Source organism: Mya arenaria, chromosome 14 (genome assembly GCF_026914265.1).
Source record: "Mya arenaria isolate MELC-2E11 chromosome 14, ASM2691426v1".
NCBI classification, from domain to species: Eukaryota; Metazoa; Mollusca; class Bivalvia; order Myida; family Myidae; genus Mya; species Mya arenaria.
Genome location: NC_069135.1, coordinates 37149303 through 37162887, shown reverse-complemented (window position 1 = coordinate 37162887; position 13585 = coordinate 37149303). Strand labels below are relative to the sequence as shown.

The 13585-nt window shown below is 32.9% G+C and overlaps 1 protein-coding gene across 1 annotated transcript; it reads left to right on the top strand.

The window, feature by feature from the left end:
* The first annotated feature begins 679 nt into the window (after window positions 1-679).
* Window positions 680-11505, top strand: LOC128217989 (carbohydrate sulfotransferase 11-like). The gene is made up of 4 exons (XM_052925477.1): window positions 680-720; window positions 3158-3294; window positions 4050-4096; window positions 4626-11505. The coding sequence occupies exons 1-4, from the start codon at window positions 689-691 to the stop codon at window positions 5472-5474; spliced, it is 1065 nt and encodes a 354-aa protein (XP_052781437.1). The 5' UTR covers window positions 680-688; the 3' UTR covers window positions 5475-11505.
* Window positions 11506-13585: the final 2080 nt, after the last annotated feature.

The window sequence follows — 13585 nt, the reverse complement described above, 5'->3', positions numbered from 1 at the left end:
TTTCTCGGCATATTCACAAGGACATGCAATGGACGTCGACATTAATAATGATATAAATACATTTGCTTCAAGGAAGTGCATGAAGCTTAACTTTTTCTGAAGCAAGTATAGCCGGCCATTGCTACAGAAAGTGTTTGATTTGTGCGATGTCTTTTCATGACGGTTTCTTAATCTGATTACTTACATGTTACTTGACGTGGTTGGTTATATGTACACGTAATAAATATATTCTGAATACAGTACGGATAGTTTTTTTTAGTTATTGTTAATTTAATTTTGGTGAAAGTTTGAACTGCTTTAGAACATGTATGGAATATACGTCTCAGCTTGGCAAAAGCTACAAAATTATAAAATTTATTTTCCTTCAATATATGCTTCAAAAATGCCCCAAATTACAGCTGCGGCGATATCGGATTTCAAAATGTTCCGGGGGGCTTGCACCCGGACCCGCCTACAACTACGGGGCCTACACATTGATTTTTGCCAAGCTACGCCCCTGGCCATGATCGCTGGATTATTTTCTAATAAACCCGTATTCCTGTTGGATACTGGCCGAGGTGTTCCGATTGACAGCCTGGTACACAGTAGATTGGTACCCTTATTCTCTTTTTTATCAAAAATTAACGTAGGGTACCAGTCTAGTACACAGTCGTGGATATTTAGTTGTTGTTAACCTTTTGTCAGTTTCATGAAAGTATATTTTTTGGTAAACAAATTAAGGTAAATGATCATTTCTTTTGTTTGAGTGCATTCTTATTCCCAATCCCTGGAACTAAATTGCTTAATATTAACTATTATGTGATAAATGAACGGCTACGTTTCTAAATAGACACATTAATTGCTTTAGATTTCTATTTTGTTAACTGTAATGTAAATTCGCGACTGAGAGTGAGAAAAGATCCATCAGCCTCTTTGTCGCACAGGGGCAGGATGCGTTGTTTTGACCACGCCCAGCCGCCTCCCCCCCCCACCCCGATTTTCGATCCATTCCCCGGTCTCCCGGTGGGAAATAAAAATCCCACGGAATTTAACAACAACATTTTTTTAATGAGATTTTACATCAGGCAATAATGACAAAGTGAAACCACAGTATGTGAGTGAAACCGAATGTAAACAAATGACTGTACTGGTTGACGGTACATTTCCGAACAGGGCACAAATCCCGAACACCAGCTAAAACACGCGTTTGTTTACCGTGATCAATTATTCAATGACGTAGATCAATACATAGGCTTGTCTTGGTCACATTTGCAGTTTCATCTTGTTTTGTTGAGAACTCTACTAAAAAAATGCCATTCAATGTTAATACCTTAAAGATCAAAATGTAGCACACGGGGGAGTGACGTCAGAGGGCGCACGCGCATCTTTAGGTTTTGCAGTTATGTTGACCCCTGAATACTACAAAAATCTGCCTGAATTTCAGCCTTTTTGAACAAATCCCCTAGAATGGTCTCCAGGAATATGTCATGTATGTCGATGGGATGTATCATTTGAATACTTGTATAAGATCACCTTGCAACCTTCTGTACTCTAGCATACATGTGATAATTTCTTGGGTCGATTCCGGGACACTCGTCGTAATGTCAACGCACACTAGGGGGGTCCGGGGGCCTGCCCCCCTGGTAATTTTTTTAAATGGGGAACGTCTGTGGTGCATTCTAGAGCATATCTGGGGCTATTTTAGTCGTTTTTAACGTCGGGAAAATGTACCTATTTTGACTGCCAAGACATATTTTTTACTTGACATGGTTGTTTTTTTCTGCATTTTCTTGAAAAAATAAAACCACCAGATATTTTCCCAGGTTTTAAATGAAGTGCTAACCAGGAGGATAAATTATGCAGTCTACTTTCGGTTTCATCAAAACAGGAAATAAACAACTATACGGGCACCTGTTTTCCCGCGCTTTTGAGAACATATTTATTTTTTTATCACATTTAAAACGTTTGCAATTTATGACACAATATTTTCCAGACGATAAAGAAGATTTTCCAGTCGATGAGCTTTTTTCCGTTTGGAGATGCATATAATTTTGATAGAGACATGTCAACAGTCGGCTGTATAAAGCGATCCCGTGACTTACCATGGTCACGTGATTAAAGCACTCTATATAACCACCTGTAAACCCCATATCGTCAGTTTTATTTCGGCCTAAAAATACACACGATAGTTCGAAAAAAAGTTAAAAACACTAAAATCCTTATCGACGCGTAAGTTGTTTAAAGTATAACCACGTATCGACTTTGAAATTTGAAAGGAATGGGATGTTTTCCGTGTTTTAATTTTTTTTTTTACTCATTTTGTCACTTTCTTTGAACTTACCTTCATGCTCGTTTGTCGGTAAAATGTGTGCAAAATATCAATTCATCAATTAAAAGCTATCATTCATAAGACCAAACAATTCCATATGAAAACAATGAATTTGTAAACAAGAACCCTCCACCACTCGTTAAGCACAACAATATGCCGATAGATCAATTATCGGGTGATTGATGATGACCTCGACGACACACGTACCAATTAACGGATTAGTGTCAACATGTCCTGTGTTTTACGACCAGTGTCCCGGACAGGCAAAATAGCTGACTTACATTGGTAAAATTAAGATAATCGATTCCGATTCCGAGATTATTTTTTTTCGTTTTTTTTTTATGACTTTCCGGGACAATCATGCACTCTCCGTGACTCCGTGACAGAGATACGATTTCCGGGACAATCCCGGACGTCCGGGACGTTATCACATGTATGACTCTAGAGATGGCGAGTTAAAAAAATATGTTAAAGGAGAAATTAACAAATGTGCCTCTACTGCTTGAATATCAGAAGCCGTAATATCGAAATCATTATGTAAGGTTTTCACCTCTTCTTATACAGATTCTCTTTCTTTTTTTAAAGATTTTTTAAGATATTAAGTAAAATGTGGTTTCCATAATTGTGGAAGTGAGACAATTTACATCAACAGTATTTTTGTTGAAAATCTCGGGGTTCTTATACCAGTGTCTGTTCTTTCACAAAGCTCTTGGCAAAAAGCCTGACTTGCCTAATGTCATACCAGTTTGAACATAGTAAATTCTTTATAGTATATTTTTGTGATTTCTTTATTGTTTTTTTTCATTTATTTTATCATATCATATCTTATATGTGAACATATTTCTACAGTCTAGTTAATTGGAGGTTGTCATGGTGCGGCATGAGGCGCTTCACAAAGACGTTCTTGGCCCTTCTGGCAGTCACAAGCTTGCTGATGGGAGGACTTTACCTCAGCTCCTTCTCCTCGCTCGCCAGTAGTGGTTTTGGTATGATGAATTGATAAAACCTATCATGCCATGGACATAATAATAGCTTGTCTATTTTTTCAGGGGAGGGGAAAATGTTAAGATAGAGTGTTAGACCAAACAAAAATAATGTTGTTATTCTGGTAACATGCTGATAAATAATAGGCTAGGTAAATGTAGGTAGGGAAAACATTTTTTTGTAAAAGCATTTTATTGTGTTTACTTTTGCAGTTGTCCAAGCGATTTCCATACTTATATTTACAAACAATAGTTGGACTAAGGACTTTAAAAAAAAAGTCAGTCTGGTAATCAGAATCGCAACATTTTTTTTGTTTTAAGGGTTGAGTTGCCAAATTCTAAATAATGGAGATATGAGACAATTTATTTTTGATATCCAGGACTACAAGTTAATTTATATTATGGTATTACAAAAATGGTGCCTTTACAACCAAACAAAAGGACATAATTGATAAACAGCCATATTGCTGTAGTACCTTGAGAGTTATCACCCTTATTTATTGAAATTAAATCAAAACTGTTTTGTCATTTAAATAACTTGTCAGAATGTGTATTTGCAGAATAATTATGTCAGTCAGATTCGATAACCAGCCATGTTGCCTCAGTCTCTCCAGAGTTATGACCCTTGAATAGGCAAAAGCTGAACAGTGTCCCCTCCAGTTATCAGCAACTTAGTGTCGTAAAAATAGGATGGGCATATTTTGTGACTGTAGGCAAGCAAGACGTTTAAACTAAAAACATTCTTTTGTTTGTTACAGGTCTAGTAAACAAAGCAAGAAAACCAGCATTTCCTGGAAACTCAATGGTAAGATTATTGATGCCAACACATTTTTTGTAATTTGTCCTTATGTTTATTTAAAGTAATACATGTAGTTAGATGACATGAAGTAACATTTTAATGAATAAGAATGGGCTCAGTGAGCGTAGCTAATGAGCCCTTCTTAATCATTCAAATGTTACTTCAGGTCATTAAACTGTCTTTGAATACTTCCTCATTGGTTGACACATTGTAAACGCAAACTCTGCCAGGGAGTGTGTATCGAATGAGTGGCACTTTTTTTAAGGTGGACCTTCAAACACTGGTGAAATGCTTAATGATTAAGCCTAGTACTAATGATTGCCTACCTGAACTGTTATTGTCTGAAAATGTAGGTTGTATTCTAAAGATATTAATAAATAATAAAATAAAATTAAGAAGCGCTCTTTATGATATTAATATAAAAATAAAATACTGTGTGGGTGTTATTTATTTTTTATACAAAGTACAAAAGTATTTCAGGATTATCTTTTGAATTGCAGGTTCTTACTTGTCATATGGTATTGTTAATTTTTAGGTCGTTGAAAGCAGTTTTAACACAGAGATGAAAAAACGGGTAAACACTTTGCGCCAAGAATGCAACAGACTTCAGGCGAATGGCTCCAGCTTCCAATCCATAGAGAAATCCAAATTAGATCATATAATCGTAGATGACAGGTACCAGACTTTGTACTGCTATGTACCCAAGGTTGCGTGTACAAACTTGAAGCGTGTGTTCCTACTTCTTACGGGTAAAATGAATGTGACCAATCCTCTGGAGCTACCAGCAGGTGATGTTCATGGCTCTTACGATACATATTTACGATATCTTGATTCATTCCCTGCTGCAGGAGTCAAATATAGACTAAACAACTACAAAAAAATTATGTTTGTTCGAGAACCCCTTGAGAGATTGTTGTCTGCTTACAGAAATAAGTTTATGCAGAGGGGTAATGAGTATTTTAAAGAAAAATTTGGAAAGAAGATTGTGAAGCTGTATCGTGAAAATCCAAGTAATCTTTCCCTGGAGAAGGGTCATGATGTTGAATTCCCTGAGTTTGTGCAATATTTTGTGGATCCAAAGACCCTGAAAACGAGATACAATGAGCACTGGGCTCCTTTCTTTGATTTGTGCCACCCTTGTCATTTGAAGTACAATTTCATCGGAAAGTATGAAACAATAGACGAGGATGTGGCCGGACTCCTGAAAATCCTGAAAGCAGACCGCCTGATACATTTTCCTGACCGGGGAGACTCGTATAAAACCAAGAAAACCGAAGATATCCTCACCAAGTTCTATGAGGGTATTCAGCCACATTTAGTGGAGAAAATTATCCAGATATATGCCAAAGATTATAATTTGTTCGGATATGAACAACCAATGTAGACAAAATGTTCAGGTCTTGATTTACTGCTGTATAAAAAAACGTGTTTTTTAAAGCCGCACTCTCACAGATTCAATGTCTTGACAACATTTTTTTGTTTTCGAACGAGTAACTTTTTGCCAAAATGCATCGAAACCAGTGATAAAAGACTGCTTGCAAAAAAATCAGATCGCAGGTTTTCATATTTATGGTCAAAATTTTTTAATGCATTTTTCTTAAAGCATTAGTAATGCTTTTTAATAGCCATAAATCATTAATTTTTTAATGTTAATATGAAAAAATGTGATCTGATTTGTCAGCAGTCTTGTATCACTGGTTTTCAGATATTTAAGCGAAAATTGGCTCATTCCAAGACCAAAAAAGAAAAAGTTGTCAAAACAGTAAATCTGTGAGAGTGCAGCTTCAAACTTCTTTTACTTGTATGATTTTGTTCATCATGATAAACTGCATTTAGCATTTGTCGCATATCCATGATATCATAAAATTTGCATTTTTAATATATTTTACACATATGACAGTTTATTGATTAATTTGTCTTTTAATATATGTTTTACATTAAACTCACACAATTATTTTAAACTCCCTCATAGTATATTAAGTAAGTACTTCATTGAGTTTATAATCTAGATTTTTTTTACAAGTTAATTAATTATATAAAATGAAAAATAAATTTCTAGTCCAATATTTAGTATCATTATGTTAATTAACATTTCCTGATCTATTAAAAATGTATATTATACATACAGTCAAACTCTATTGGCTCGAAATCACTTGGCTTGAATTTCTTGTTGGCTCGAACCGGATGTAAAGGACAAATTTCTATGTACTGAAATAAGCATTCCTGGTTGGCTTGAATTTTCTGAGGCTTAATGTATAATTGCCGGTCCCTGGGAGTTTGAGCCAACAGGGTTCCATTGTACTCCCATTAATTTTTTTATAATAATTCTATTATTATTATTATATAATATATGATATTATATTTTTTATTGTATATTCATTCCAAGATGATCAAGTACCGGTTGAAAATTAGAAAGGCACAAAATGTACAATTAGTTTTTCCATTAACTTTGCCTATAGTTTTTTCTAAAAATAAATAAATTCATAAGCCCATATGGCATCAGTAAGTTAAGACACACTTATGTGGTTTTCTCCTTACATGTATTTTGTTACTGTGCATAGACAAATTTTTGTACAATGTTTTGAAATTTTGAGAAGCTAGCCTTGGTCTCTTTATTTTTTCTTTAAATAAGCAAAGTATTTTGATAATTGTCTATCAAGGTAGTTTAGAGAAGGAATTTCCCCTTCCCTGCAATGGTGCATGTATATGGTTCTTTTCCTAGGCAACTAAAATATTTCAAGTCTGTCAATAGATTTATATGAGGGAGAAGTATAAGGAAATATTGCTAGGGCCAAAAACATTTTTTTATTAGGCTTTATATTAAATCGTAATCGTCATCATTGGAGAATGGTGTTAAAGGAATCTTCTGTATAAAGCTTCAAAGGTTTTAAACTATATATAAAAACAGACTAAGTTTTAAATGTTTTTTTTATCAACTGATTATAAAAAAAGTAGGGTCTGCCCCTATTTTGATAGGGTCTGGTAACCCAAACAAAATGTATTTTTTAGGCCTATCCAAAACAATTTCTTGTGAATGGCATTGAAATCAAAATAAATTATTTTACCTGTGATTGAAAAATGGTATAAATCTAGAGTATATATCACAATAGAATGATTAAAAACAGTTTAAAGGTATAATTATTTAATTTTATTTTTAAACGCTTCCATTTTTGTAAATTATTTCTTAATTCTACTGCTGATTTGTAAGTTTGTTTATTTCTATTTTAACTGTTTAGGGCTATTCCATTTAAACCTATAACCCCTACAGAAGAAAATTTACCTTCTTGGGGTCCAAATTAGCATACCCAGGTATGAGACACCCACCCATATACGGTACTATTTAAATAATTGCCTTCCTCCAGGGGGTTATATGTTTTACTGGAATAGCCCTTAGTACAATTTGTTAGATGTTACATTAACTGTATATGAAATTAATTTTTCACTAATGATCTATCTGATGTTTGTTGATCATATGTGTGTGTTCTGTTTTGAAATTATTGTTTTATACCAAATGTTTGTCCAGATCTGCATTGAAAAAATTGGGTATTTTGTCTGTGATTTTTTATCAATAGTTTTACTATTTCCACCTTTTGTCCACTGTTTTGCCATTATTAAAAAACCAAAATAACTACAAATACAATAATTTTTAAATGTTATTATCTAATATTGAAATGAATTTAATGAGGGGCTTATTCTTAAAATTTCTTAAGTCATTTCCTAACTTAATTCCCATTGATCTTACTGAAAAAAAACATACATTGATGTTAAAAACACTTAAACATTTCTTTTAATTTGACGATGAAAATGTTAAGAAATCAACTTAAGTTAGAAAATGACTTAAGATGCTTTATGAATATGACCTCTGGCCCTTTGAAATTTTGAAAAATTTCGAGCCATTATTTTGACCAATCCCAATGCAGTGTACCACCATATCATCCTTTACACATTTGTGTGGGGAATTAAAATTGTGCCTTGTCAAACAACATACGGCTTAATCAGGTTTCATTTTCATGTGCTTTGAGGTTAATCAGTTTTGCGATAAAGAAATGACAATTTTATAAAGGCTACAAGGGCTATGTCTATTCTGTTGCATTTAACAAAGCTTGTAAATGATGATAGAACTCATTCTTTGGCAAGGGTAAATGTGAGGTGAGGGGACCAGGGCTTCCATTCAGAATTTAAAAATGGGAGTCTGAACATCCTCACAGTCCATATTGTTTTTCATTTAAGTGATGGTTTAAGTCTTTCGAACCCCACAATTTGTTCCATTATTTTCCAACTATTGTGTAAAAAAATCAAATCACTTGTTACTTTAATTTGCAATTTCGCAATTTTATATTATAATAAATCATTTTACTTCAAGACTGATTGAAAATGTTACCATAAAAGTAATATTGACACCAGGTTTTGATGTTTTGAATTTCTAAGCATACAACTTTGGAAGTTTTCTCCAAAATTATTGAATTTTTTCATACTTCCAAAGAATCTATTTTGGATGATTTAGTTCATTTTTAGAGAGAAATATACTTCCAAACTACTTTAAATGGAAGCCCTTGGAGAAATTTTTGTCAGTTGATGCTGTGTTTTAACAGTACAACAAGAAGATCAATAGTTATTGCCCTTTCAGGCTAGATAAATGTACATGTGAACCACCGAAAGTATGTTTGTAATTATAATATTACTGCTAATACAACTGTACTTATAAAGGTACATGTAAATAACATTGAAATGTAAAAAATATGTTCTTTATATATAGTACATTCAGATATTAAACATTAAATATATGCACATGTATCTACGTTCATCATTACTACATTACCAAGAGTTATGGATTTGAAAAATTATCTTTACGCTGCACTCTCACAGGTTGGAAAACTGCCGAAAACTCAAAATTTCTTAAGCGTAAGTAATGCTTTTAGCCATAAAACATCATTCTTCGACCTTCAATATGAAATCTGCAATCTGATCTTTTGTCAGTGTAATTATATCACTGGTTGTCAGACATCTACACAAAAATTGGCTCATTCCAAGACAAAAAATAAAAAAGTTTTCAAAATGGTCAATCTGTGAGATTGCTGCTTTAAGATTACAGCTCTACTCATTTGTAAGACACCATGTTATAATTGTAAATGTACCGTATGACAACAGGATAATGTACAAAGTCTTAAAAGTCTAATAACATAAAAACTGTCAGGTAGCTTTCTGAGACTTAAAGCTGCACTCTCACTGAGCCAATTTTTACTCAGATTTCTGAAAACCAGTAATATAAGATTGCTGACAAAGGATCAGATCGCAGTTTTTCATATTTATGTTCAAAATTTGTTTATGCCGAAATACTCAGTTTTCTTAAAGCATTAGAAACACTCTGAAGCCTCATATTTTTCAAACATGAATATTAAAAACTGTAATCTGATATTTTGTCACCAGTCTTTATAATATTATTGGTATGAGATATTTTCACACGGATTGGTTCATTTCTTGAAAAAAAACTACTGTTGTTAAAACAGTCAATCTGTATGAGTGCAGCTTTAATATTAGTTTGAGCAGCATTTTATTAAAAAAAAATATTCTTTTTGATACTAAATTATTGTCAGATCTCTGTTACAGGAACAAAAATGATGATTGGGTTTGAACAGTGTAAATTATTAGTTTGTTTTTATAGTAACAGTGTTTTGAAATTTGTGTTATTTAATTATAATTTATTTTTCAATATTTTGTACTAATGATGCTGCTACATTTACATATACCCGGTAGTAGTATGTTTGTTTATCAGTCCAAGTTAATTATGTTGTTGTTCTCATTTTAAGTAATATATGATAATAAGTCCACCGATTCTACAAAGTATTTTTAATGAAATCCATCGATTTGATAATTCTACAAGTTTTGTACTTTTGTTATAACATTTGTTATGTCAAGAAATTTTACAATTTCTACAACCTACAGGTAGTAATGTATAGTTATCTTACATTTTAGATATTGTGTTCAACTGATATAATGTTTCCAAAGACTTAAGCATATACGATTTCTTCCCTTTGTCCTTGTCCAGTTTGATAATTATGAGTAATAATGTGTCAGTGCTTGTGGAACTTAAGAATTAATTAAGGCTTCCTTAAAGAATTTGAAATTGGAAGTATGAACTTCCTGTCCACCTTTCTGTGGAAGTTTTTCACTAAAATGTGGAAGTTTTTGTCTCGATTACAGTATTTTTTCCTCTATTTTCTGACTAGTATGTTAAAAATCAAATAGTTTGCAACCGTTACTGTGCATAACTTGCCAAATTCACATATTTCTATTGTAATAAATCATTCTCCATGAAGACTGACCATAAAAGATAAAAAGTAATATTGACACCAGGTTTGATATTTTAAACTTCCAAGCTTTTTACTTTGGAAGTTGTTTTTTTTCAAAATTTTAAGTATAGAAGTTTTTGTATTTCCAAGTTTCAAGGGATCAATTTTGGAAGTTTTAGCCCATTTCCAGGGAGTAATAGACTTTCAAACTTCCTTTAACAGAAGCCCTGATTAAAAGAAATGTTGTTTTTGCCAAAGTTCAGTTCATAATTGAATATTTACTAGTCAAAGAGGTATGAACAAAAAAAATCACATGTATATACAAGCCTACCCAAGACAATCTTTTGTTACAAATGTTAATCGGTTTAATCCAGTACAGCAAAATAGGCAATTTAAATTAAATAGCTTTACAATACTTTAAATGCATTTATATTGGTGCTACAGTTCGAATTATGGCTTAGCATGGCTTAGTGGTGAGATTATAGGTTTTCAGTAATAAAAACATTGTTTTACATTGTTTCCAATCCCTTTTAGAGCAACACACTAGATGTTGTTTTTTTTGTGATTTAATCTTGTATTTGTTTTGAAAATAGTTGATGGGTTGATTGATTGTATTTGTATAAATAAAAATAAGAAAAAATAGAATAAGAACAAAAGAGTACACGATATAAAGACAGATACAATGTATAAGTTAAATTGAAAAAAATCCTAAAGATTGAAGAGATGAATAAACATGTTAAAAGTGCAGATTTAAGTTTATTTGGCAGAATGTTAAACCATTATATGCTAGGGATTGCACAAACAACATTCTACATGATTAAAACGATAAGATTTAACAACTTTACCCATTACACCATTACCACTATTGATAGCAAAATGCTTGAACAAAAGTGAACTGCTTTACCCATTTATACAATAAATGCATTTATTGGAAAAATAATGACTTATATCTGCTTTAACTGTCATCATGCGTATCATTTTTTCATGCATTTCCTGTTATCATGGGAGGACTGTACCTAGTCGTAGCTGTAATTATGCATTTTAGTTGTTATACAATATAATTTATGATCATACTTAAATATACAGTTATATGTTGTTTAGTTATATACAATAAATATGTGTAAAGTATAATGGGTTTACTTTTGATTTAGTACATATAAAAAGCCTCAAGAAAATAAAGAGAAATTGAGAAAATATGAGAAATTGAGAAAATAAAGAGAATTTGAGAATAAGTGAGAATTTGGGAAAATATGAGAATTAGAGAAAATACAAGAATTTGATAAAATATGAGAAAATCAAGAGAATTTGCGAAAATATGGGAACTTGCTTTTAGATTGACTTGAGCTCTGATTAATTTGTCGTTCTGACCATCTTGATTGTTAAGTTTTTAGCATGTCTTGATCATAACTGCATAAATTTTAATACTACATTTTGTAATGAAGTAACACCAAAAATATTTTGCCGTCTGCTCCATGACCTCTTAAAACCACTTTAAGGCACCTGTGAAGTCCATTACTACTCCGTAAATCTTGAACGTTGGATGTACCAACTTTGTTTTTGACATGGAAGTCAGCTCTGAAGTCAATTTCTCCTCTGTTACTCTTGAACCTTGGATGTACCAACTTTGTTTTTTGCATGGAAGTCAGTCGTGATGCCAATTTCTACTCCGTAACTCTCGAACGTTGGATGTATCAACTTATTTTTCCCCTTCCTTAATGCTCATTATTCTAGAAGGGAGTGGTCATGTTACATCCATGGCTAAAGGGCACAGGGGTTAAAGGTCAAATACACATTTTCTCATTTTAGAATATACACTTAAACTGCTTGAACTATTTGGCTCTTCCTGAAATAAGTGTTTTAGAATGCAAATTCCCACATGTCAGTTCAAGGTGAGGGATCATAGTTCCAATCATTTTGGTGATGTTTTCATAGCGTTAAATGGTAGGATTTCAGAATTATATATAGTAGAAATAACCATTTTACCCAGGGTTTATTTCATAGAGGTCAAACATATAAAAGTATTTTGCCGTCTGCTCCATGACCTCTTTAAACCACTTCGTACATGTATTTAGGAAGAACTTATTACAAAGGTATGTCTTTAACATTTGCGGCCACCTTATAATAATAAATATAATAAAGCATTTATGAAGTTGAAACCGTAATCATGGTTCAACTGACCTTTGATTTTTAAGTCACTTTGACATAGATAGACATCTATAAATTTACTGGAAATTGTGGACTGCACATTTCTCAGGTTAAAATGTGAACTATTATGGATTATTTTTTTACTATTCTTGTGGAGATGCAGAGTTTAAACATGAAATGGAAACAGGACACATTGGAAAAAGCTTAATCCTTATTACCAACACTCAGAATCTTAATTTGTATATATATTCAATTTTCTACAGAAAAAAATAACCTGAAGTAGGGGCAAAGCATGACCTTGGATAAACCAGGGCTCAGTTCATGTGAAATCCTTAGAAGATCCTGGGATCAGTCAGTTCCAGTTATTTATCTGAACCATTGTATGACTAAAGGTCATTGTGACCTTGACATTTGATCATGTGACCTAAAGATCACTATGGTCATCTTCTGGCCAACATTAGTTTTTTATCAAAACATTTTTATGCCCCCAAAGGTGGACATATTAAAATTGAACCGTCCGTCAGTCTGTCTTTCCGGCTCATCTTCTCGTGTCCTGGCTGTAACTTTCTCTTGTATGGACAGATTTTTAAAATAACTTGCCACATGAATTGACCATATTTTTTCCCTGGTTAAGTTGGCATAAGACCAACAACAACACTGGCACATTACAGTGACCATGCATAGGTCTCATGTGGTGTTTCAAAACATCAATGAGAGGTAATTAGTGTTTTTATATATTTCACTTGTTCATTCCTTGCTTTATCCACACATTTCATTGCTATTTTTCTCCTTTTTTATGTACTGACATTGTTCAAAGGTCAATGTCACATTCGGGGGCATTCGTCACATACTGTGACAGCTCTTGTTTATTTCTAAAGGGCACTTTCATTTCAATCATGGACCTTTTGACCTCAATATCGATAGGATTTGTCTACATGTTAATGACCAACCTCATGTACATTTAAGGATCCAGAAAACAGGTATTCTTTAGTTACTGACCGTAACAACGAATGGATACTTACAACAACAAAATTACTGAAGGCTTTTAAAACCAAAACAA

What these genes read in the sequence shown, in the direction of transcription:
- LOC128217989 (XM_052925477.1), top strand. Translation starts at nt 689, where the DNA reads ATGAAAGTATATTTTTTGGTAAACAAATTAAG. An exon ending in GCTCGCCAGTAGTGGTTTTG is followed by an intron (nt 3,295 to 4,049) that starts GTATGATGAATT and finishes TGTTTGTTACAG; the next exon opens with GTCTAGTAAACAAAGCAAGA. An exon ending in CATTTCCTGGAAACTCAATG is followed by an intron (nt 4,097 to 4,625) that starts GTAAGATTATTG and finishes GTTAATTTTTAG; the next exon opens with GTCGTTGAAAGCAGTTTTAA.